The sequence below is a fragment of the Podarcis pityusensis genome (assembly GCF_964106645.2).
Source record: "Podarcis pityusensis genome assembly, chromosome: 1".
Classification (NCBI taxonomy): Eukaryota; Metazoa; Chordata; class Lepidosauria; order Squamata; family Lacertidae; genus Podarcis; species Podarcis pityusensis.
The window spans coordinates 59694165-59718059 of NC_138028.1; the positions used below are offsets into that span (position 1 = coordinate 59694165).

Consider the following 23895-nt stretch of genomic DNA (forward strand, 5'->3'; position numbering starts at 1 on the left):
GTGACTCCGTTTTTGTGACAGTGTGGAACCCAGTTCAGCTAATGAATGATTGATTGATTGATTGTGCAACTGCGGAAATGGATAAAAGCCCTCCATCCAAACAATGACTATCATCAGTGCACGTAAGAAAATAAATAAATTTTAATTTCTACCATCTACAATACTGTCTTTTTTTATAGTACAGTACATTGATTATTGCTTTAATTTTATGGATGAATGGTCTTGTTAGATAGTAAAATTCATGTTAAATTGCTGTTTTAGGGGTTGTTTTTAAAAGTCTGGAACGGATTAATCCATTTTGCATTACTTCCTATGGGAAAGCACGCCTTGGGTTTAGAACACTTTGGTTTTGGAGCAGACTTCTGGAACGGATTAAGTTTGGGAATCAAGGTACCACTGAATAATTTGTGATGCATGTATGAGAGCCATTATGTAAAGTCAGCTTCTCCGCCTCCACCTTTTTTAAAGTCTACTATCTCAAGAAGTAAATATATATATATGTGTGCTAGAAACAGGCTAATATTAGCCCTGAAAGGAGGAGGAATAAAAGAAATGGGATGAGGCATTATTACATATGCATTTTTAAGTCAACATGGGCTTAAAGAGACCGACATTATATTTGATGATTTGGAATGTGTAAGGTGACATTAATTTTCAGCAAAGGAAGAAACAGTGGGATTTCTAACACTGCTTGGGTGTGGTTGACAGAAGCAGGTGTTGGGAGGTTTGTGAAAAACCATGTCCTTTAAAAGTGATTGTGCGTATCTCCCAGCAGGGCAGCCAAGTTACGGTAATCTGCTGCAGCAAAGCCAACAAAGTCTTGTGGTATTTTAAAGACTTAACAGCTTTACATGTATCTTTATTAGGCCATCCTCATAAAATACATTTGTTGACTGAAAAAAAACACCTTTGTTAAACAATTATTGCCTCATCTGAGACCAGGAGAACAGACCAGGTATCGCCTTAGCTGATAGGAAGGATAAACTGCTCTCTAGTACAAAAGCAGTAGCAAGCAACTAATTGGACTGCCCAAAAATAGATTATCAGGAGAACTTTATGTTCCTTCTTTATCTTGAAGACACACAGTGAGGACATTAACAAAACACTAAACTTCTGTCTCTGAATTCTTCTTCTTTGCAAGAGAACAAAAAAGGGAGACACACACAGAGAGACTATCTAAGTCAGGTGGGGAACCTGTGGCCCTGTGTTGTTGATCTCCAATTCCCATCTCCTCCAGCCAGCATGGCCAGGAGTCAAGGATGATGGGAGTTGCAGTTTAGCAACTTCTGGAGGGCCACAGGTTTGCCAGCCCCAAGGCTGGCACAAGACTTCAGGTGGTCCTTGGTATGGCCATAAAATGACTGGACCATACTTCAGGGAAAGCCTTCTTTAGTAGCAGGTAACCTTAAGCCCCATGCTTTTTCACTTTTGCAAGCCTCTAGTTACACAAAGCAGCTCTCAAGCTGCAGGATCATTAAAAAAAAAAAAAAAAAAAGATCAGGTTCAGAGGCTGGTTCTTAATTGCTGACCCTTCAAAGGGGATAAGTAAAATCTTATTTACTCATTCCTAATCCTTTGTGTCTGAAAACAATTAGAATTAAAGTAAGAGCCAAGTGCACATAAGGACTCACTACATGGATATTGTTGCCCTCCTGCAGCTCAGCCACTTTTTCCTCACAACAAGCCATTCAGGGGACGGATTAGGCAGGAGATTTTGCCTACACCACCAAAAGAAACTCTCTTTCACTTATGGTCTGGGACAGAATCCTTCCATCTACACTGCAAACTGCTGCATGCAAATAGGCTACTGCTGCTGCAAAGAACCAGACACTAGTGGGAATGATTTAAAATGTATTGTGTGACCTATACTGTACACATTTACCCAAGTCAAGTCTATGGCACTTTTGAGGAGAAACACACAGGATTTCATTGATAGTGGTCATTTTGTGTGACCACTAGATCTGTGGGTAACTGTATCACAGCTATGGGTACCTGCAAGATATAAATTCCGGTACACATTGCTCTGGCCCTCATTAGACAATTCCTCACACAGTACATAGTTAAACTATGGAACTCCCTCCCACAGGAGGCACTGGATGGCTTTAAAACAGGATTACACAAATTCATGGAGGTCAGGGCTATAAATGGCTACCACCCATGATGGCTATGCAATGCTTCTGAATACCAGTTGCTGGAAACCACAATCTGGTTTCCCTCAGCCATCTGGTCAACCACTGTGAGGACAGAATGCCATACCCGCCAACATTTCTCTGATGAAAATAGGGACGTCCCATTCCAAAATGATAATTTTACTATATGTACCCCACACGTCTTACTGGGTTGCCCCTGCCACTGTAGGCAGCTTCCAACACATATAAAAACATAACAAAACATTAAACATTAAAAAAAAACCTTCTCGATACAGGCTTGCCTTCAGACAGCTCGGGGTTTGGATAACTCCATACCCTCCAACATTTCTCCAATGAAAATAGGGACATCCTAAGGAGAAGTGGGATATTCCGGGTTCGAATCAGAAACTGGGACGGCTATTCTAAATTAGGGGCGTCCTTGGAAAATAGGGACACTTGGAGGGTCTGGAATGCTAAATTAGATGAGTCATTGGCCTGACCCAGCAAGCTCTTCTTATGTTCTTATCCTTTACTTCTAGAAGGCATAAGATTATTCTTAAAATGTTTATCATAGAATACATTTTTTAAGCCTCTCAGGATCTCTCACTATTTTTGTTCAGCAACCATATCTCTCAAACACATTGCCCCCGCCCCCAAAAGTGTGGTTTGCCATTTCATGAGGGCTTGGAACTCTTATAATCTAGCACTGCAGCATACACCCTAATCTAAAATACGCAAACACTTGCAGTGAGACTGTATCAGCTATTACATGAGGATGGAACAGTGCGGTGTTCACACCAGATCACGGCTAGCACAGGTGCCACATTAAGGGAAAATGTGCTTGTTTCAGTGTTCACTAGCTGATAAATTAAGGCCTAGATCCAGCCTCTCTCCAAGTTCTCTCTCTCACCCTCTGCATAGCTCCTACCTAATCCCAAGCCCCCATTATGTACACCAGCCACTTCCTCCGAAGCAGAGACAAAGGCAGAAGGCACTTAAATCCTTTCTCCAACCACTGCAGGAACAGATAAAGGCATCTCTTTACCCAAAAGGCTATTTTTCCAGTCAACAAACTTATGAGATGAGCAAACCAAAACAGCCTTCCAAGTTGCCACAAGGCTTATTGTTTTTAGTTCAGCCAAAAACTCTTTTGCTCATGCCAAGACATAAGAAAATGGCCGTGAGGCACTGAAGTAAACGAAGTCAGTGCCTCTGTTTCTGTTCACAATGGGGGGGAAAGAGGGTTAATGAGCTTTTTGCCTATGTCTCAGCTCATACATATGGGCCAACATTGCTGGCTATTCTACCCTTATTCAGCTAAAAAATATAGCCCTCGTTAAAAATTAGCTGGCCTCCAGGCCCCTAAAAAAAATCAAGAGAGACTATTTCATTCCCCTTTTCCTATAATTTAGGCCACACACTTGCAAGACACAGATGACACTGTGAACCTTAGTGCGAGTAAGCTAAAAACAGCGAGGGAGAGCCAAGAGGAGAGACTTATGGAACTTTCAAAAGAATCTAGCTTTATATGAATCTTAAGTGTCTCAGAATGCAACGTATTTTTAAAAAATGTAATGAGGTCAATTCCAGGAAGACAGCATAGCCAAACAATGGTGTCATATGACCACCTTATGACTTACAGTCTGTGTAAGTGACTGTGGAAATTTTGGTGGGAGCACTTGCTCACAGTCTCCTGAAGCAAACATTTCACACATCTGGGCTATTCTTAGACATAAAAGACCCATTTCATTCCCCCCCCCCCTTTCATAGTTCTGGCACATCACCTCTTAAACATTTTTGACAAGTTTTTTATTTGATGAAGACCAAAAAGCAAATGAATATGAATGACTGCTTCCATATCCCAGCTCTCTAGGCATTAAATATGGAAGAAGCAGAGACAAAAGTCCTTGCCAGGTGTGTGTGCCAATTGCATGAGGTACCGGCAGGTCCCACATACAAGGGTGCCTGGCTGACTGCAGAGGTATCAGTGTAAACGCAATCAACATGGGGATTTAGACATGTGGAGTAGGTGTGCAGGTGAAAAGCAAGGACCAATCTGAGCATTACAGGCTGTGCACAGCGGTTGCTAAAATCTGCTTCTGGCATTTAAAGCCCTGTTACATCTCTGTAACATCAGTCCCCAAGAATTTGAAAATGCCCTTCTCATGTGTTAGCCTAATACACGCATGGACCAGTGTCACTCACAACATTAAATGTGACCCTGGGGAGAAGCTGTTTGGAATCCATCCCAATAAGGCTTGCAGCATTTCAATGGGCCAACTTATGAGTGTTCATATGTGGAGTTACTTGGGAGGGAGAGTATTATGGGTACAGGAACTGCAAAGCTTTTCAGACATTCCAAACCTGTCTCCTCCTGTCAAAGTAACTCCACTGTCTTTTTTTTTTTAAAGTGTGGCAAATAGGCAAGTATGGAGCATGATGGTTTAGAAGCCACAGATTAGTTTCTACACAATTCTACAAGGGACAAGAAGACCATTCAGGCCGAGAATGGGCAACCCTGAAAAGACGGAGTTTAGTTTAAATGGGAGCTTTGTTATTCATCATCTCTTTCCTGTTTATGTACATATTATGAACAAACAGACAAACTCTATACCATGATCTCTCAGTGGGTTTTGAAATGCTTTTCGAGTCTCCAAGCTCCCCACTCCTACTGTGAGAACTTGGCTCTTTTCTAAATCTTCAGTTGTTCCACAGTCTTGCCCCATTTCCTGTGTGTGGGGAGACTTGCACAACCATATTCTGCCAACACAGAAGTTTACTTAAGCATAAAGACTCTTACCGGATCCCCCCCCCCAAGCCTATTGGTAAGCAAAACCTTCTACATAAATTCTCTGGAAAAGTCCAGTAACAAATTGTTTTTCTTCAGAATCTGGTTGTCCAGTCTACAGTCCCTGGTGTTCATTCACAAATAAGGCCATGAACTGAATTCATACCCACTGTGGAGAGACTTTCCTTTTGTCTCCAAAGCATATGATGTTTTCTTGCATGATATATGGTGTTCTAAAGCCTAGTTCTTACAGAGGTGAGTCTGGGCTGAACCAATTTTTAGTGGAAATGAAAAGCTAAGGGACAGAATAGGGTAGGCAGATGGTTAGAGTAGGAGGGAAGAGAGATGTGGCTGTGCTGGCAGCCAGAGATGAAGCACCTGGGGGCCAAATCAAGCCACCAGACCTGTCACTAAAAGGCAGTAACTTATATGCTAGCCTCTAACTACTACGTAAAATTCATCACAGATAAGCACTGTAACATAAACATGGAGGCAGATGGGAACTACCCTAGGTAGCAATGCAAAAATGCAATGCAAGGGCAAGCTCTCAAGGGTTTTAATGTTTAACTATATTATTAAATATCAAAAGTGCCAAGCAAAGAACCCAGAAGTCCCTGTTTAGGCCATTCTGACGTCAGCAGGATTATATCCGTGTTTAAAGTTAATCACATACTCCACTACCAGGCTTAATCAGGGCCTCTATTTGCTGTCCTAGCCACCAGACCAGAGCAGTTAAACCTATGTAAATAACAAAAAATATGAAAAATAAAAACAGAGCCAATTAGATTCATTAAAATGTGAATTTATTGCACAGTAAAATGAAAAAAAAAAATCATTTTTCACGTCCACATGTGCCAGTGACTGTAAAATTTTATGATTTCAGTTCAACAAGTTAAAAGAGAAAAATCATATGCAGACTGTTCATTAGAGGAGCAAATATTTTCCCAAACTAAAGATTGAGTTGCTATGACTGGTGTTGGTCATATTAATTATTTCCATATATTCCAATGGTTTCCAAGTATTGAACATTTTTTGTTTCATCCAAAACCTCAGACACAGCTACTACTCGTGTTCTAAAAGTTGCCACCCCAGCCAGAACACTGCAATAAATCCAGGCAACTTAAATGGCCAAACCATATTATATGACCCGTAAGTAACCAAAGTTTTGGAACAGTCATCCAAGATGTTGCTGATCCATCTTAAATCTTTAATGTATACAAAAAGTGCAACTGAATTATTACTTTGTTGGTCTTAATTCTGCACATGTTACTGATTATAGTGAAGAGTCTGACCAACTTTAGAATTCGTAAACTTGGCGCTTCTATAATCTCACAGGTTCATGACAGCAAGAGCAATTTCTTAGAAAATAGACTGATTCAATTCAATTCTGCAATTTTATTCTGCGTCAGTGCTTTTTATTCTTTTCTGTTTAAACATTTAGTTTAATTTATTATTCGTGACTGTTGATTTTTCTAAAAAAAATAAAAGCTATTGATTTAAAAAAACAGCTGAGACTATCTCATGTCAAACTGTGGAGAGGGATGATTCAAAACAAGGACTAAAATGTCCTTAATAAAGAGACAATCAGAAACCAAGACAACATACTAAACTGTGTAATTGGAACAATTTTATAATCATAATCATACTTTATGTGTTCAATTTGAATTGTTTACTACTGTTGATATTACAGTAACATAAATCAGTAACATAATCAAAAATAATGATGAAAATAATTCAGGGAACCTGCAGAACTTCTGATCTTCAAGATATCAACAAGAGTGAGAGGAATCAAGCCACTTCTTCAAGCTTGGAGTTCACTTCCTTGGATTCTACTTTTGAAACCTGTAAATCAGAAGTTCAAGCAACCATTTAACCTTTCATCAAGATCCAGGCAGGACAAAACTCCAATTAAGAGCTGAATTATATGTTATGCACAAATAACTGCATCAGCTCCCCAACCCTTGTGGCCTTTTCTTCCAAGAAAAAGTGGAACAGAATCAGCAGGTGGGGTTCTTAGCCCTTCCAGCCCATGACTTCTCTACAGTGTCTCCTGAAAGCTTGTCACCTAACACACTTTGCTTGGAAGACAAACATATCTCAACCTTCAGTTTAAAGCAGGGAAGCTGGAATATCTCCCAACAAACAGATTTGCTTGTGGGTAAAATATCACAACCAGTATTCCAAGCAGCAGGGAAACAAATTGAGAAGCACAGAAATGATTTTGTGAGTCAATGGACCCAATATGCTGTTCCAAATGGCAGACTGGGGTGCTTCCTTGTGAGCAGAACTACTGGTAGAGAAGGCAAGCAAGCACCCCAGGTTGTTTGCCATAGCAGGCTGTGGCAATTCCTCTTGCGTGAAAATAGCTTAACTCATATCGCACAAGCTCTGCCCTGTCTGTTCTCACCAAGGGACACTAAAAAGCCATATAACACTGTTCCTGAAAGACCTACATTGGCTCCCAGTATGTTTCTGAGCACAATTCAAAGTGTTGGTGCTGACCTTTAAAGCCCTAAACGGCCTTGGCCCTGTATACCTGAAGGAGCATCTCCACACCCATCGTTCAGCCTGAGGTCTATCTCCGAGGGCCTTCTGGTGGTTGTCTTCCTGCAAGAAGTGAGGTTACAGGGAACCAGGCAAAAGGCCTTCTTGGTAGTGGCACCCAACCTGTGGAACGCCCTCCCAGCAGATGTCGAGGCAATCTTACTTTTAAAAGACATCTGAAGGCAACCCTGTTTAGGGAAGTTTTTAATGTTTGATATTTTATGGTGTTTTTAATATTCTATTGGGAGCTGCCCAGAGCGGCTGGGGGAAAGCAGCCAGGTGGGCGGGGTATAAATTATTATTATTATTATTATTATTATTACTAAACATCTTTCTCCTCTCCAACTCCCATAATGGTCACTATACATGCCCCCTCGTCATGATGAGCATGTTCCCAATGAGCCAGTTTCCACACTAAATGGGTACTTCCTTTCAACATTTCATAGGGCTGTAGTGGCAACACATAACTGGTACTCGTACACTAGTGGTAGGAAATAGACTAGCATTCAGGATCTGAGCAGCTGCAATTGAAATTGCTGTACCAGGGTGTCTCCCTCTCTCCTGCCCAGCAGAGTTACATCTCTTAAAGTCCCTCCATGGCTCTGATGGGAAGAGAGCACAGCAGTCCTTCTACGGCATCCCAAGGACCACAAGAGAGGCCTAGAAATGGTTTGGTGTGAAAATGTGCACCTCACTCACACAAACAATTCAACTCTGTGCCAGTTGTGGCCTTCAAAGGGACACTGGCAGGGAAGTAGCCGGGAGTGAAAAGGGAAATACCAAGAGTTGCAGGGGTCCGCAAACACATGGAATGTGGCTTTAGCTTTAGCCCCAGAAACTAGCTGAGTGAGTGAGTGAGTGGGGCAGGGAATGGGAAGAGAGATCCTGGGCAGCACAAATAATTCTGGTGTTCTGTCATAGATGCTTTAGCTGAGATTTTTGCATTGCAGGGGGCCAGACTAGATGACCCTTGGGATCCCTTCCTACCCTACAATTCTAGCCTCCTGAATACATGAGATATTAGGAATGTCATCCTTCCTGACAATTCAAATTGCTTAAGTTAAGCAATCCGGCTGCCAGCATAACACTTGTGCGCAGTCCAAGCTCCACATAAGGCTTCAAGACCTGGCAATATTGCCTAGGCATCTGGCAAAGGCTAATGACTACACCAATATACCGGGTAATTAGATACTTAAGCCCCGATTAATCATGCCCATAAATTATTACAGGCACAGAAAGATTTTAAAAATATGACCCCGCAATAACATCCAAACGAGCTCTCACTGAAGCTAGTAAGGTGTTTTTTTCCCCCTTTTGACTTCAATGAGACTGGGTCAGGTCTACGTTGTGGAAAAAATGATGGAAAAACAATACAATGCTTAAAAGAAAGAAAGAAAAGAAGCAGGGACCACATGGCATCTTTTATCTTGCGTTTCCAGGAAGTCAGATACTATTACAGCATGTCTGGCATTTCAGGGAGGTGGGAATTAGCATTTTATTGCACGCATAAACATACTATTAAAGGCAACCAAGGTGTAAAAATCTTTGGCAGGGAAAATGTGAAGGTGTTAACATTCCTCTGTCCAGCAAAAGAAAATACATTAAAATAATGTTACGGCTGTGACTGAAGACCACAAGCAAGTCATAATTATGATGCCTGCTTGATCTTTTCCATACCTTCCAGTACCTTGTCTTGGAACAGAACCATATCCAGGTCTAAAACTCCACTGATAAGGCTGAATGCTGCTGCAAAGCAGGACTTCAGCTACAAACCTAATGAACCTTGCTTTGGGCAAGAAAGCCAGTTCAAGCCCCACAAAAGCTTCTTCTTCTTATTATTATTATAATTTAAATCAAGGCCTTGGGCTGGGGTAAGCTCACATTTATCCAGGTGTGAGAAACAGTATTGCAAAAGACAGAGGCAAAGAGGGAGCATGGCCATGAATGCCCACCACATTCATTACAGGTAAATTCAGGAGGGAGCCTAAGCTTTGCAAGACACATGTCTTCTCCCCACTCATGTACCCAAAATTGAAGGCTACATAAAGCTATCCATTCTGCCTGTACTGGAGGGGATGGACAATGGCTCAGAAGCTTCCTCACCCAATGGTCCCCACAAAAGAAAAGCAAGTTAGGAAATGGGTTTGGGACCCCTTTAAAGAGGTAGTTTTGACATCCACAGACATCAACCTTTGCTCTGAAAGCTAGATGGTTATAAACAAATCCCATTACTAGTGTAGGCTTGAACAGTGAGGAATCTGGACTACAGACCCCATCCCCCCTTTTTTTATCCCTGGCCATGCTGTCTGGAGCTGATGGGAGCTGGAGGGCCACAGGTTTTCCACTTCTGGGCTAAACTCTTGTGCATGGACCCAAGAACCCCCGATTCCAATCCCTGCTTGGCTATGAAATTTGATGGTAACGTCTGCCATTCTGACCAACCTCAAGAGAAAGGGTGCCTATAGATGCACAAAAGAATAGCTCGTTCATTAAATGAACTTCTGCTTGCTTATAAGGGTCTCCATAACACTTAACTACTTCAATATTTTGACATCCATTTCTATAGAATATTTTAGCTCCTTGTAATGGCCATTGTTTTCTCTCTACTGGAGATGTACATTACAGTGGTACCTCGGGTTAAGTACTTAATTCATTCTGGAGGTCTGTTCTTAACCTGAAACTGTTCTTAACCTGAAGCACCACTTTAGCTAATGGGGCCTCCTGCTGCTGCCGTGCCGCCAGAGCACAATTTCTGTTCTCATCCTGAAGCAAAGTTCTTAACCTGGAGCACTATTTCTGGGTTAGCGGAGTCTGTAACCTGAAGCGTATGTAACCTGAAGCGCATGTAACCTGAGGTACCACTGTACTAACCACACTTCCATTATACATATACTGAGTATATTATGCATCATCATGATGGCAACAACTATGGAAAGTTGCCCTCCAGATGTTGTTGAGCTTCAACTCCCATTATCCTTAGCTATGGACTAGGCCTAGGGGGCGATGGAAGTTGCAGTTCAGCAACATCTGGAGGGTCAAATGTTCCCCGCACTTGGGCTCTGACATTAAATAAAGAACAGGCTCCCACTTACCTGTTCATCTATGCACCTGAATTGCCAGGACCAGGAGGTATTATAAAGAAAGGGCCTTAGATCAAATCGGTTGTCATCAGGGCTATAGTCAGCAGCATGGTAGGATGGGGTGAGAATTGTCATTTTGTGTCGATTGATAGAATACATTCGGAAGAAATGCTTAACCTTGGACGCCACCTGGTGTACAACACACAAAATTTCAGAATAAATTTCACAAGAGCAATCAGAATCCCAGATGAGAAAAGGGCTCTTAAAAGACGCATCTTTTTAGTATAGCATACTAGATTCAGCAAGAGAATGAGAATACACATCAGAATATGTATCAGAACATACTGATTCCAAGCTTCCTCAATCCTGACTTGGCAAGATGTCTGAATTATGCCACTGCATCTCTCAGCGTCAAATTGATTTCACCTTATATATTCTTGGTCAAATTTTAACAATCTATAAAGTTCTTAAGCCTCAGTATCTGTGCTGAAGGACCTGCCAATGACATGTGCATAAAAAATGGACTCTGTCCAAAATGGTGGCCAAATTCTGTCTGGCACACACAGAAAAAGAGAAAGTCTCCAACTTCCCATATTGCATCAATCTTGGGCCAATTCATTGATAAAATTGTCTTCCTCCAAATACTCATCAATCTCCTTTCTTCTGAATATATATAGCACTCAATAGGAATGGACACATCAGTCCATTTCCAGCCTGTGTCAATTTCACATATATATTTATAAATCAGTTCTATTCTGTTTCCATAATAATCTGCTACTTAAATTTTTTTTTTTTTACAAAGAATGTATTTAAATATGCAATAAAATGCAACTTTAAATATGTATTTTATCTCAACATACACATTTTAAAATACATTTCATCATAAAATATGCATTTTTAAATGCATTGTGGTATGTTTGAGCTTAGAACGGTATCATAGAATTTGGAGAAATACAACATCTGAAAAATAATTATATTCTAATCAATGTATTAGTCTGGGAGGTGAGAATTAATTCCTGCATTTGCTTAAAAATGCAGACCAAATGAAATTCTCTTCCTCCTCTACACTCAAAAGAAAAGAAAACAACAACCTCAAGTCCTTCTGCCATTAAGCTTTTCCTGCAGCTGACAATTTCATTGCTGCAGCCTTTGAACACCATGTCCAACATTAGCACCCTGCCTGCAAAATATCATGTCACTCATCGCCGCAGCATCCCAACTCCCAAATCTCACCTCCCAACATGGGACAAGGGTTCTCATTACCTCTCTTGGGGTGCAAATATCTTTCCACATTGTGATTAGCTTGCAAAACATAGTGTACGGTCCAGACTTGGCTATTTTCCTTAGTTTGCCATATACAGAGAGTTCAGCATACGTCATCCCCATGTCTTCCTGAAATCACATGGATTAAGATAAAAACCGTGAGTTCCTAAGGAGCAACCATCAACTGAGTCAGACTCATGGTACATGTAGCCCTGTTATCGTTCTGAGGCTAGGAAAAGAGACTTTTCTTTATACACAGCAGAATAAAAAGCAATTTGAATGCTCCTTCACATACAGAAGCAACTCTTTTCAATTTTAAAAAAACTAGCAAAGCAGAAAGAATTATTCCCATCCAGCCAACATTTGGCTTCACTGGATGTCAACGAGTTTCTGAAGGAGAAAACCACTTTCTCCATAGCATGCCTAATTTTCTTATCACGTCACCTCTTGCTCACCTTTTCTCTAACTAAAAATTCCCCAATTCTGCAACTTCCCCTCATAGGGGAGACGCTCTATCCATTTGATCATTTTGGTTGCTTTTTTCCGAACCTTTTCCAACCCTACAATATCCTTTTTGAGGTGAGGCGACCAGAATTGTACATTGTATTCCTGAAGGAGTTGTGGTGTAAATTTGCATGATGACACTGTGATGTTGGCAGTTTTCTCTTCAACTCCTTTTCTATTGATCCAGACCACGGAATTTCCCTTTCTCACAGCTGCCACAAACTAACTCAGAGCTGTCAGACCAAGCCTTCTCGGCTGCGCGGAAGCTTCCCTCACTGACATCATGTCCAATACAATATAATTGAGATGCCTTATTGGTTTGCTGGAGAAATAATTTCAGGAAAAGATGTGATGTTTGCACATTTACATTGATTTGTTTGTGCTGCATGAGTCACGAAACCAACACATAATGTAGAGTAATCAGGAACATTAAACAAACAAACAAACAAACAAACAAAAAGCAGCTACACATCAGGCTTCCAAGGGGTTTTTGTAGTTGCTGTTCTTTACCTCATCTAATTGAGTGACCTCTCCTTTTTTCAGGGGCTCCAACTCTGCTGTTGGTGGTGCAGACACAACACTGAAAAAGAAAAAGAATCCAGCCAGATTAGTTTTTTTGTCTTCTTTGAAGAATTAGCTCTTCTTGCAAGGGGGAAGCTTATTTACATCAAGGACTCACTGTGTTCCCTTTTCCCCAGAACAATTATCAAGGGGGAGATATGACTTTCCAAGGACAGGTTTAAGTGTGAAGTTAAGGAAGATCTTAAATCTTCTGTAATGACTGTTGGTTTGAAACAAAGTGCTGTGCCTTTCAAAGGTAACCACTAAGCTATAACCCCCCTTCAAGTGTAAACAAATAAAGTTCTAGTTTTGTTGTAAAGGTGCCTCAATCTTACTTAGGTCCTCTGAGTTACATGAAAATGTCTGCTGTGGGAATACACAGAAGGCTTTTTCCAATAAAACATATTACCCAGCACCTATTTTAAGTGTAGGTGTCTGTCACATGCAGCTCCCACTATTATCTCCTTTGTGGTTTTGTTTCTACTGAATGGTAAGCATACATAAATTGTCAATCAATGTCAAGATGATGGAATACAGTTGGCCTCAGGAAACTATTTCCCATTGGTCAAGTAAGCTGTCAAATACAATCGTTCTTTAGGGTAAGCAATACTGTTTCTTGCTGGCATTCAAAAACGGATTGAAATTTAGTCAAAAGTCCTAATTGGGGTCAGACTTCAATCATACTAACATGCAACTATCATAGAAGAGTTTGTGGTGTCAAGAGTGTAGTCCAGTTTAAAGGAAAGCCTAAGCTTCATCACCGCACATCTTACCTTCTGAGCGACGTTAGGTGAAAATTATCGATGCAATACTGGATAAAGCTGATCAAGTCTGTCTTCCTAATTCCACCAATAGGGTTGATATCGGCACTGGAACAGTCATACTTTGTGAAATATCCACGAAGGCTGACAGACAGAACACAAGTATTTTTACTCTGCATTTAATCCAGAAAGGAAATGAGAGAAAAAGGTCCAGATTCTTACACATTGTCATGCAAAAGTATAAACATTTTAGTGGTTGTGTTCAACTAATGTTTATCCAGAGTAGAGTCACTGAAATTCACGACCATGACTGTCTGAACAACTCCTTTCTTTGAAATTTCCACTGAAGGAGAATCTACTATTAGTTGCTTCAGACAAAACATGAGAAACCTTAGTATTCCTGGAATGACCCACTTCCCACTTTCGGTCAGCCCTGAACAGCTGGATCTTGTGCCGTCATGGTGAGTAATAGTTGACAGATATTACATAACTGAATTACTGGACTCTACTTGTTCAGTACAGTTTGCCATCCATTTTTAATCAGACATATTAAGCAAACATATTGAGAAAGTAAAAGGTGTGTACTACACACACAACTTTCTCAATCCACTTCCTATATCCAATTAAATGGTTATGTATATGTTTTCAGTAACTGTTTAACTGATGTTAACGAAAGTGGAACAAAAGATAATGAGAAAGCAGAAACAAAACCCACAAGCTGATTGTAGAAAACCAAAATGCTGAGCAGGTAAACTAAATGATTGCTAAGGCACCAAACTGGAATACAGAAGAAAACTTGACAAGTTTTTTTGTGTTTTTTTTTAGATTAGCACTCTGTTTTGTAACAAAACCCAAACCCATCAATGATATTTTTGTCTCTATCAGCATTTTAGATATCTACTGAAGTTATTTAGAGAGCTTCATTCCTAACCCCTAAGATGCATACCTTTCATCCACATTAGATGTTCCAAGTACTAGCAGTCCACCTGGCATTCCGCGACTCCATAGGCACAGCTGCGCAAACAGGTAGGCAAGTACCATTCTTATCCTGGCCTAGAAGTCAAATATAGAAAACCAGGTTTTAAGGAAGAAGGAATTCTCAAGTGGCAGGTTGTGGCAGGTCGATCAGTCTCAGCAAGAGGATATTAAGAACAGTATGAATTACATAAAGCCTGTGGGCACATTTCCTTCTGGGGAACCTTCTGGGGGCCACATGCCTGTGGTGGGCAGAGGCCAAAGTGGGTGGAGCAATGAATATCAGTAGGCTGGTGCTTACGCAGAAATTCATGCACCCCTTTCTATCCTCTATCCAAGCAAGCAAGAGGCACTATCAGAGTTCAGGGACACATTCCAGGCAGGCAAAAACTCACAAGGACATGCCTAAGGAGGATGTGTGGCCTGGGGAGAGTCTCAAGGCAGAGAGGCCTGAAAGGCCATATTCAGCTCCCAGGCCTGAGGTTCCTAACATAACAAAGTTAAGTGGGAGCAATGTAAGTTATTGGAATGTTTAGTAAATTACTCTGTATTGTAAGAAGTGCAAAAGAGCCAACTCCTCTTCCTAAGGACAGTAGGCAATAGATGTTGCTAGCGAAGAAAGAGAACTAAAACTGCAAGAAAGAGAAATTCTATGGTGTCAGTCTAAAGCGAGAGAAATCTGACTTCAGCAGCTAAGTCTACTATAGTCAGAAGAATCACCAAGTCCCCAGTAAATCAGTAGGAAAAAATAAATATAGATAAAATTACCTGCACATTTTGTAGGGCCATATTTTCCGTGGCACTTCCTCCATGTACTTTATATTGGGGCAATCGTCCTGTTACAGCATTGAAAATGCTCCAAACAGCCTTCACAGCTCCATCTATGTTTATGTTTATATGATAACTGAGAGAAGAAACAAATACTTACCACCAAAGAAAAGCATTCTCTACCTCATCAAGACAAAATTCCTAAGTTTGCTTTAACATACTTTACTGTCTAACAAGGATTAAAGGCTTGGAACCAAATATAAGTTAACCTAAGGAAGTTCATAGAAGGAAAGCTTCCTGTCTCCTCATCTAACCTGCAGAGGCCCCTAAGAATCATGAAAAGCCTGGCAAACAATGTTCCCCCCAGAGGCTTCTGGGGGAAGAGATTCCTGTGCAAAACTAGGCTTGGTCCCAAGATGGCTTATTGAAGTTCACAGAATGAACACTTTCCATCCCCATCTCCCATAACAATACCCTCTCCTCCTTCTACAATCTTCAAGACAACCCCCCCAAACCTCCAGAGAGACTTTAGCTGTAGGGGAGAAGGCAACAATAAACTTTCATTTCATGAACGTCCTTAAATTAACTTAGCTCAGGAACCAAGCCAAAGTTTGTCAGGTGTTTAACTCACTGAAGATAGACAAGTTAGAACTGAATGTCACAAAAGACACTTTAGATTTCTGATTAAACTACCAAGTTCTCTAGCCTTGCCGACCTTTACAAAAGTTACTGTGCTTCCCCCCCCCGCCCAGTTCTTACTATTTACACTTACTAAGTATTTGAGGCAGTCCAGTAACCAACCTCAAAGTGACTTGAATTTCTAAAATACACCGACAAAATAAAATAAAATACTGAAAAACCAACAATACATAAAAAATACAAGCCAGAAGATGAAAATAAAAGCCAGAAATAATCTAGCAACATCTTTGACCTTACATCAATGATTTGCGGAGGTCTGAAGAAACAAATGCATCTTGACTAATGCCGGGAGACAGCTAACGTAGGGGCAACTATCTTCACGTGGAGAAAATCCCATACCCATACAAGAGTTGGCTCTTCCCTCCTGTGATTTCCAGCAACTGTTGCATACGCAACATGGCTAGTAGCTAATGCAGATGCGTATCTGAATGTAATGGTACTGCTAGAATGTCTAATGGTACTGCTAGATCTGAATCAAGGTTTTTAATCACAACCTACAGTTTATCAAGCATTTATCATTCATATACCTGCCTATCTCTTCAGCCAAACATTTGGCTCTATTGCATGTTTCCTGAGAGGAGTTTTCACTAGCCATGTAGCAAGTTGTTAAGACACGTCCACAAAGTTCCTGAGGCTCCTTTGGTGTGTAGGCCTCATCATTTACTATTTTGCGCACATCATCCAGCACACTCTGATCTGAAAACGGTAAGAAAGGAGGGAGGCGGGAAATGAGAGATGAACTGAGTGTATCAGAACTAAAAGCAGTTGCATCATTTCATAAAGGAACATATTTCTGTGTTGGTAAGTATTCTGAATACAGTTTACTGATGCTGGTAAGCTTACTTTAAACTGAGGAGCAAATATTTAATTTAAAGATGAAAAGGCATACTTTGGAGAAAGTTGTTTGAAGTAAGCATTTCTCCCGTTTTTGGAAAAGTTTGGACTCTTTACCACTCCTTGGTAGCAAAATAGAACTTCTTAAATGTGATTGCATTTGTTCCAAACAATGTAAGTGATATGAAATTAAACCTGAGGGTGACAAGGCTGAAAATCAGGTGGGGGTATTACGGTATATGCAGCTAATTAAGATGTACAAAGAACTGTCATGGGATGCTGGGTAGGGAGTCCAAAAGAATTATTGAACAAGAATGTAAAATGATAAGAGCGTATAACTGAAAATCTATAAATAAAATAAAGAAATTAAACCTGAGAGAAATCAGGTAAACAGCCTTGGTTCAATAAAGGAGCTCAATTTGCTTTCTGTTCTAACACACCAACAACACAATCCTATGCATGTTTAGTTGGATATAAATCCCATTGTGTTCAACAAGACCTACTTCCTTAGTTGAGTATGTTTTAAGATTGCAGTCTTAAGCAATTTGGGAGTATGATTCTAAGCTGTGCTGATTACAGCATAACACACTGTGTGACTCAAAAGATCAAAAAGAATTGTTTCCATTATTTTGAACACTACAAAGGGGCTAGGCCAAATTAAAGATATTGACTCACTCTTGTTCCAGAGTCTTGGATTCTAATTCCCGCTCTGTAAAACAGATTCCACCTTTATCTAAAGCATAGACTCTAAGTGCAAGACATACTTTGAAAGACATTTTCAAAACTGTTTTGCTTAGAACGCTGAGGTTTCTTGAAAGCTCCTCAGGAGCATCTCAGTAAGAAGACCACTAACGCGGGAATACCTTCTCTGAAAGACAACATGCTCAGACTACTGAACTTCCTCTGCAACGTACAACTTCAGGGGAATATTAAGAGTACACTCTCAGTGCTTGCCATATGCTCTAAATGAGCTGTGTGTGTGTGACCTAAGATAAGCCACATGATCCTCTGTAACATGCACAGGTTCTGGGCCAGCTGCTCAGAAAGGTTGCAGCTCAATAGCAAAGCACATGATTTTCATGCAGAGGATTCTTAGCATCCTCTGAGAAAGTCCTCTCTTTGCCCAAGACCCTGAAGATTGGCTGTCTGTCAGTGTTGACAATACTACTGACCTAGACAGACGAGTGGTCTGACTCAATCTAAGTCAGCTTCATACATTCAGCAAACTGATCGGAACTGGAAAGAGTTCCTGGAAAGTTTGAAAACAAATTCTTTGTAGAAGCATCCCCAGCATCTACAGCAGGGATGGGGAAGCTGTGGCCCTCCAGATGTTGGTGGACTACAACTCCCATCATCCCTCACTAGCTATGCTGGCCAGGGCTCATGAATTCTGGAGTCTAACAACATCCAGAGGATCACATCTCTGATCTATAGCTAACCTCCGGTCATCACAGCTATTCATGTGCACTTACTTCCATTCTGTACTGCATGACAAACCTGAAGACACATGGAGTACACAACGCAGGCTGCAGAAGAACTGTCCACACCACCACTAAGTGGCAAAAGAAATCCTCCCTTAACGAATTGCAACAAAGTGGGGAAAGAAAGAAAACAGAACATTGTTGGCAACCATGTATCTGGCTATTCAGCCCACCGCTGCACAAACTATATATCCACCCTAATCTTATTCACTTCTGGCCAGCTGTGGTCCCAAGTCTCCCTTCTCAGATCAGAATTAAAATGCATACCTTTTCTCATATGCTTTTGGAAAGTGCAAGGGGAGAGGTGACAAAACAAGGCCCCTTCCATCATTTGGCTGAGAACAACTCCCATTTGACTCTACCCTTCTCAGAATTTATTTCTGCTGTGATCCTTCCGGATAATAATATTGTTGCATAATGACTATCATCATCATAATCAATTTATCATTCACCTTCTAAGCAACCACCTCAAGGTGAGGTACACAGAAGATAACAAAAATATCCAATATGTTTGTGAACGGTATGAAACAGTTGGTACCGGAATGCCTTCCTCATTCCTTTTCCCTTATGTATCACGTCTCTTATACTGCAAGGCTGCAATCCTAATCCTAATAAAACTTACTTCTAAGTAGATATGGGTAGAATAGCACTGTAGGCCTTTTGTTTTGTTTCTGGCTGATTTACTTGGAAGCAGCCATATTACCAGAAATGTAGTGAACATGGAGTGTACTGAACATGTGGTTCTGACGTAGGGGTGGGAAACTGGCACAATGATTTAGTTGAATACCACCCATAGACTCCATATTCATTATCAGGCAATTCAAGGTGCTAGTGCTTTCCTTTAAAAACCCATACCAACTCAGGCCCCAACTATCAGAAGAGGCACCTCCTCCCACACCAAGTTGTCTATGCACTATGATAGTCCAAGGTGGTCCTTCTCTGTGTTCCATCTTTAGGAAAAGTACGTCATGTATATGCAAGAGAGATGGCTTTGTCTATGGTGGCAACACAACTATGTAATGCCCTCCTGAGGCAGATATGCATGGCATCAACAATGTATTCTTTCCGGCACCGGATTAAAACCTTTTTACTTACCCAGACATTAAAAAAAATATTTTTGTCCGGTTAGGTGGTTTTATTCCTCTTAAATTTTGTTGTTGGTTTGTTTTTTTATAATTGGGTGCTTTTTAAAAAAGTGTGCACTGCCCTGAAATCCATTTTTGGACAAAGGGCACTTCACTGATTTTTAAGATAGAGTAATTATATAATAAAGCTGCCTGCATATGAATATAATTAAAAAAAATAAAAGAAGTGTGTCAGCACAGCAAATCCCTATTCATGGCAAGCAAAACTATGTCCTGCTTCCAAGGCAATTCACCAAGCTTATCTTTACTGATTTTCCCCAACTGTCTCCTTAACTTTAAGACATTGGGGGCTGTGGAATACTATGAATGGGGGGAAATCAAGCAGATCAAATTAAGTCAAAACATCTTTAAACAGTAAAAAAACACTCCATAAATACCAGTTTTGCTACCTATTTCAGAAAGAAACAAGAATGGGCAACCTGCAATTCTAAGTTAAAAGTATCTTCATCTCAAAATCCATGCAGACTTTCCATTACCCTTTTTTAAAATAAAAAAATCAGCCTTCTCCAACCTGGTGCCCCTGAGATATTTTGAGTTGTAGTCCAATTTTTTTGAAGGACATAAGACTGGGGATGGCTAATTTAGTTGAATGAGGGAGAAGAAGTCTTTACCTGTTTACTGCGCCGCAAATAGTCCCAAAGCCAACATGCAGGGCCAAGGCTGAAAGCAAAAGAGCACCTGTTTCAAGATGACTGAGGAAAGAAGGCATATTCTCACAAAATCATTGGAGCTTCTCCTGGGATTGCACCTTGGCAGCACCTATATTTTATTTTGAATTTCATGGTCTCTGTTTACATTGCACGCACACGCACGCACAAAACTGACAGCACAATCCTGTGCATATTTACTCAGAAATCAATGTGACTTATTTCCAGGTAGGTGTCACAGGGTTACAGAGCAAGTTACTTAAACTGGTCAATGGTATCGAGAACCATGAAGAGGAGTAGGAGAATGAGCACGGTCACACTCCATCAACAAATGTCTTCAACCTGGGTGACCAAGACAGTTTCAGTGTCGTGACAGGGACATGAATTCAGACTGAAATGGATCCAGGCATTTCGTATCAGTTATGAAGGGCACATTTCGATATAAACCACAGCTTTGCTCTTTCAACAGATATACCAACAGTAAGTGAGATGGGCTGGGGGAACTGTTCCTTTTCCAGAACTGAGCAATGATTGCATCCTATCCATACCCTAGTGCTAAAATCATGGAAAAAGAGGCCTGCAATATGCTTATTTTATTTTTATTTTATTTGTATCCTACCAAAGGAGCTCAGGGAAACATACATGGTTCTCTCACACACATGTGTGTACACAAATAAACAATTTTGTCCTCACAGAGTAGATTATGCTGGGCCAAGGTCACCCACTGACCTCCATGGTTGAGTAGGGATTTGAACCTGGGCTTCCCAGTCTTAGTCTGATATGATAATTAATAAATAATAATAATAATAATAATACCCCACCCAGCTAGCTGGGTTTTCCCAGCCACTCTGGGCAGCTTACAGCATATATTAAAAATTGTAAAACATCAGACATTAAACATTTCCTGATAAAGTCAGATAGTTGTTTATTTCCTTAACATCTGAAGGGAGGGTGTTCCACAGGGCGGGCGCCACTACCGAGAAGGCCCTCTGCCTGGTTCCCTGTAACCTCACTTCTCGCAGTGAGGGAACTGCCAGAAGACCCTCAGAGGAGGACTTCAGTGTTCGGGTTTAATGATGGGGGTGGAGATGCTCCTTCAGGTATACCCGCTATATTCCCAATTATTCAACCAAATCCTTACTCTATCCTACAGAACGACCTTACACTGTTACATCAGACATGTGCTCTTCAGAACTAGGTTTATATCACAGTCCTACATATGCTTGCTTAGAATTAGCACAAATGAGCAGAAGCTCCTGGTAGCAAGGGTCTGAAATGTCCCAGCAATGGATGCTTCACATGTGGCTTCTATCTGTATTTTATTTCAGGAAGTCAATTCCTCTGAAATAAATTCCATTTAAATGTGTCTAGTATTGATGGGCCTGTTCATTTTAAGTTTTAGAACTTTTGAACACAATGGGAAAGGGTGAGGGAAGGCTATATTGTAGTACATAATTTTCACTTTCCATAAGAATACTTATGGCATTAAAAATAATAATAGAAAAATGGAATTAGAAGGTAGACTGTACAAAAATGAAGGTTGGGAAAAAGTCTGTAAGAAGGATTCTGTCATTCTTCATCACATTTCACCACAGAGAATCAATGTCCACTTAGCAGAAGGCCAAGGCTCAACAGTGTTCAGTTATGGAGAATGGAAATGTTGCTTGCTATTAAGTTCCAAACTGCTCCAAATCTGTTTACTTAGCTATCAACCTTGGAGGGAAGCTTGCAGAAATATCAGCCTTGAAAATGAGCACACTTTGTAGAACACTTTGTTCAGAAGTTCAACATCTCATTTTTAAATCTCCAATAAGGATAATTAATGATTTCTTTCCCTGCTCTAAAGACTCATGGCTGATCTAGTAAAGGGGGTTGGGGAGCCCAGGAGTACAAACTAAAGCTTATGGGACTGATCATGGAGGGAAAAAGCGGAGTGGTGCGGTCCAACTCTGCTCTGTTTGCATCAGACAGGGAGATGTTATACAAGGAGACAGGCTTCTTCCTAATTTTGCCTACCTGATCTCTTCCTCAGGACTATGATACCTCCACTGGATTGGCTCGCTCACAGGTGTACATACGTCATCAAAACATGACAGGGCAAAATTTACTTTTATTCTATGGTAAGGAGTCACTCTGCTTCCCTGCTCAATTAAAACGGAAAAAGAGAAGGTTCAGAAAATGAGAGGCATTTTACCTGTAGAAAAGCAGGCTGTTTTCTTACGTTCTGGAATACAGTATCTGTCTGGATGCTTCAGTTTTAGCTCACATTGGCTGTAGTTTCTAACCTAACAAGCACCTTGTGGGGAGGGGAATCACATATAAGGAATTCTTACTGCTAAGTTTCGAGAGGATATTTCCGCCCTGTAACTTCTGACATCTTCCAAGTCCAGTGTGGCAGTCAACACTTCCTAAAAAACGACAGTGATATCAACCTGTAATAAGGTACTGAGTTTACAGAACCACTTTTTATGTGTTTTCTCATTTATACTAAAGGCATAAGAATTTCTAACATACTTTTACTTTGAATGTAGTAAATAAAGCTCCCATTATGCACTCACACTAACACACAGGAGTGTGCTTTTAAGAGTATTTTGCAGCACTCTCAAGCACAATTCCGAGAAGTGGGCACCTTCTGTGCCAGCATTTAAACACCTACTGAAAACTTTTGTAGTCCACCAGGCCTATGCAGGCAATTAAGAGTACAGTACATCTTCCACAACTGATGTTTGTTATTAACTTGTTTCTTTATTATTTTATTGTTTTGTTTTGTTTTATACTGATGTAAACCACTGTGAGATATTTTTATGATACATTAGTACATTACAATTTAATGAATAAATGAATGCATTACCACATCATCCAGAGAAAACTGAAGTCCTTGAGCAACAGTGTCTCCATTCATAGAGATCATAGCACAGCCATCATAATACAGACGATCGCCATCACAGCCTTTCTGGTTAGCCATGACATATATCCCACCATTCTAAAAAAGCATGCACACATATATTATTAAAAAGACAATTCAGCCCATATGTCACTAACTGCCACAATAATATTAACCTTTTAAATAACATAGCAAAAAAATGCTTTTCATTCTACTTTTAGAGAGCTGCTGTGAGCAATTTATGGGAAGCCACACTTTTGTCCGTCAACAGAATGCTTCATCAACAAGTGCCCTCAAAGTAATTTCCATAACAGCAAACAAAGCCATATTATTAAAAATTCACAGAACACAATTAAAACATCAACATTAAAGCATCAACAACAGGCATAGGCAAACTCCGGCCCTCCAGATGTTTGGGACTACTATTCTCATCATCCCTGACCACTGGTCCTGTTAGCTAGGGATGATGGGAATTGTAGTCCCACACATCTGGAGGGCCGGAGTTTGCCTATGCCTGATCTGTAACATACCCCCCCCACACACACACATACACATATCAGTGGTATAATACCAGACAAACTCAAGGCTTGCTCAAAACAATCTAACCACAACTCCAGAAGCTAGAGAAGTTTTGCAATCTCTATCAGTGTTGTGGCCACCTATGCCTCCAGGGCAGGGAGCTCTGCAGCTGGCGCACCACTACAAAGAACGACCTACTCTAAGGTCCCTGCACAGCAAGTTAAATGTACTGATGAGACCACAAGCAGGAGTCCCTGTCCCATATCTCGGAGCTTGGGCTGGCTGATATGGGGAGAAGTGCTCTGTCAAATAC

At 40.7% G+C, this 23895-nt stretch overlaps 1 protein-coding gene across 1 annotated transcript in view; it reads right to left on the reverse strand.

Annotated features, from left to right (window-relative positions):
• Window positions 1–6297: 6297 nt before the first annotated feature.
• Window positions 6298–23895, reverse strand: part of NADSYN1 (NAD synthetase 1) — a 29208-nt gene continuing 11610 nt past the window's right edge. Inside the window, exons 9-21 of the mRNA XM_080983321.1 lie at window positions 23031–23162; window positions 22513–22587; window positions 22196–22320; window positions 20144–20192; window positions 18379–18481; window positions 16600–16768; window positions 15374–15509; window positions 14577–14683; window positions 13643–13774; window positions 12819–12888; window positions 11805–11933; window positions 10554–10730; window positions 6298–6759 (exon numbers count right to left, since the gene is read on the reverse strand). Of these exons, the coding sequence (XP_080839447.1) occupies window positions 6706–6759; window positions 10554–10730; window positions 11805–11933; window positions 12819–12888; window positions 13643–13774; window positions 14577–14683; window positions 15374–15509; window positions 16600–16768; window positions 18379–18481; window positions 20144–20192; window positions 22196–22320; window positions 22513–22587; window positions 23031–23162 (1458 nt within the window). The 3' untranslated portion in view covers window positions 6298–6705. The remainder of the gene's footprint in view (window positions 6760–10553; window positions 10731–11804; window positions 11934–12818; window positions 12889–13642; window positions 13775–14576; window positions 14684–15373; window positions 15510–16599; window positions 16769–18378; window positions 18482–20143; window positions 20193–22195; window positions 22321–22512; window positions 22588–23030; window positions 23163–23895) is intronic.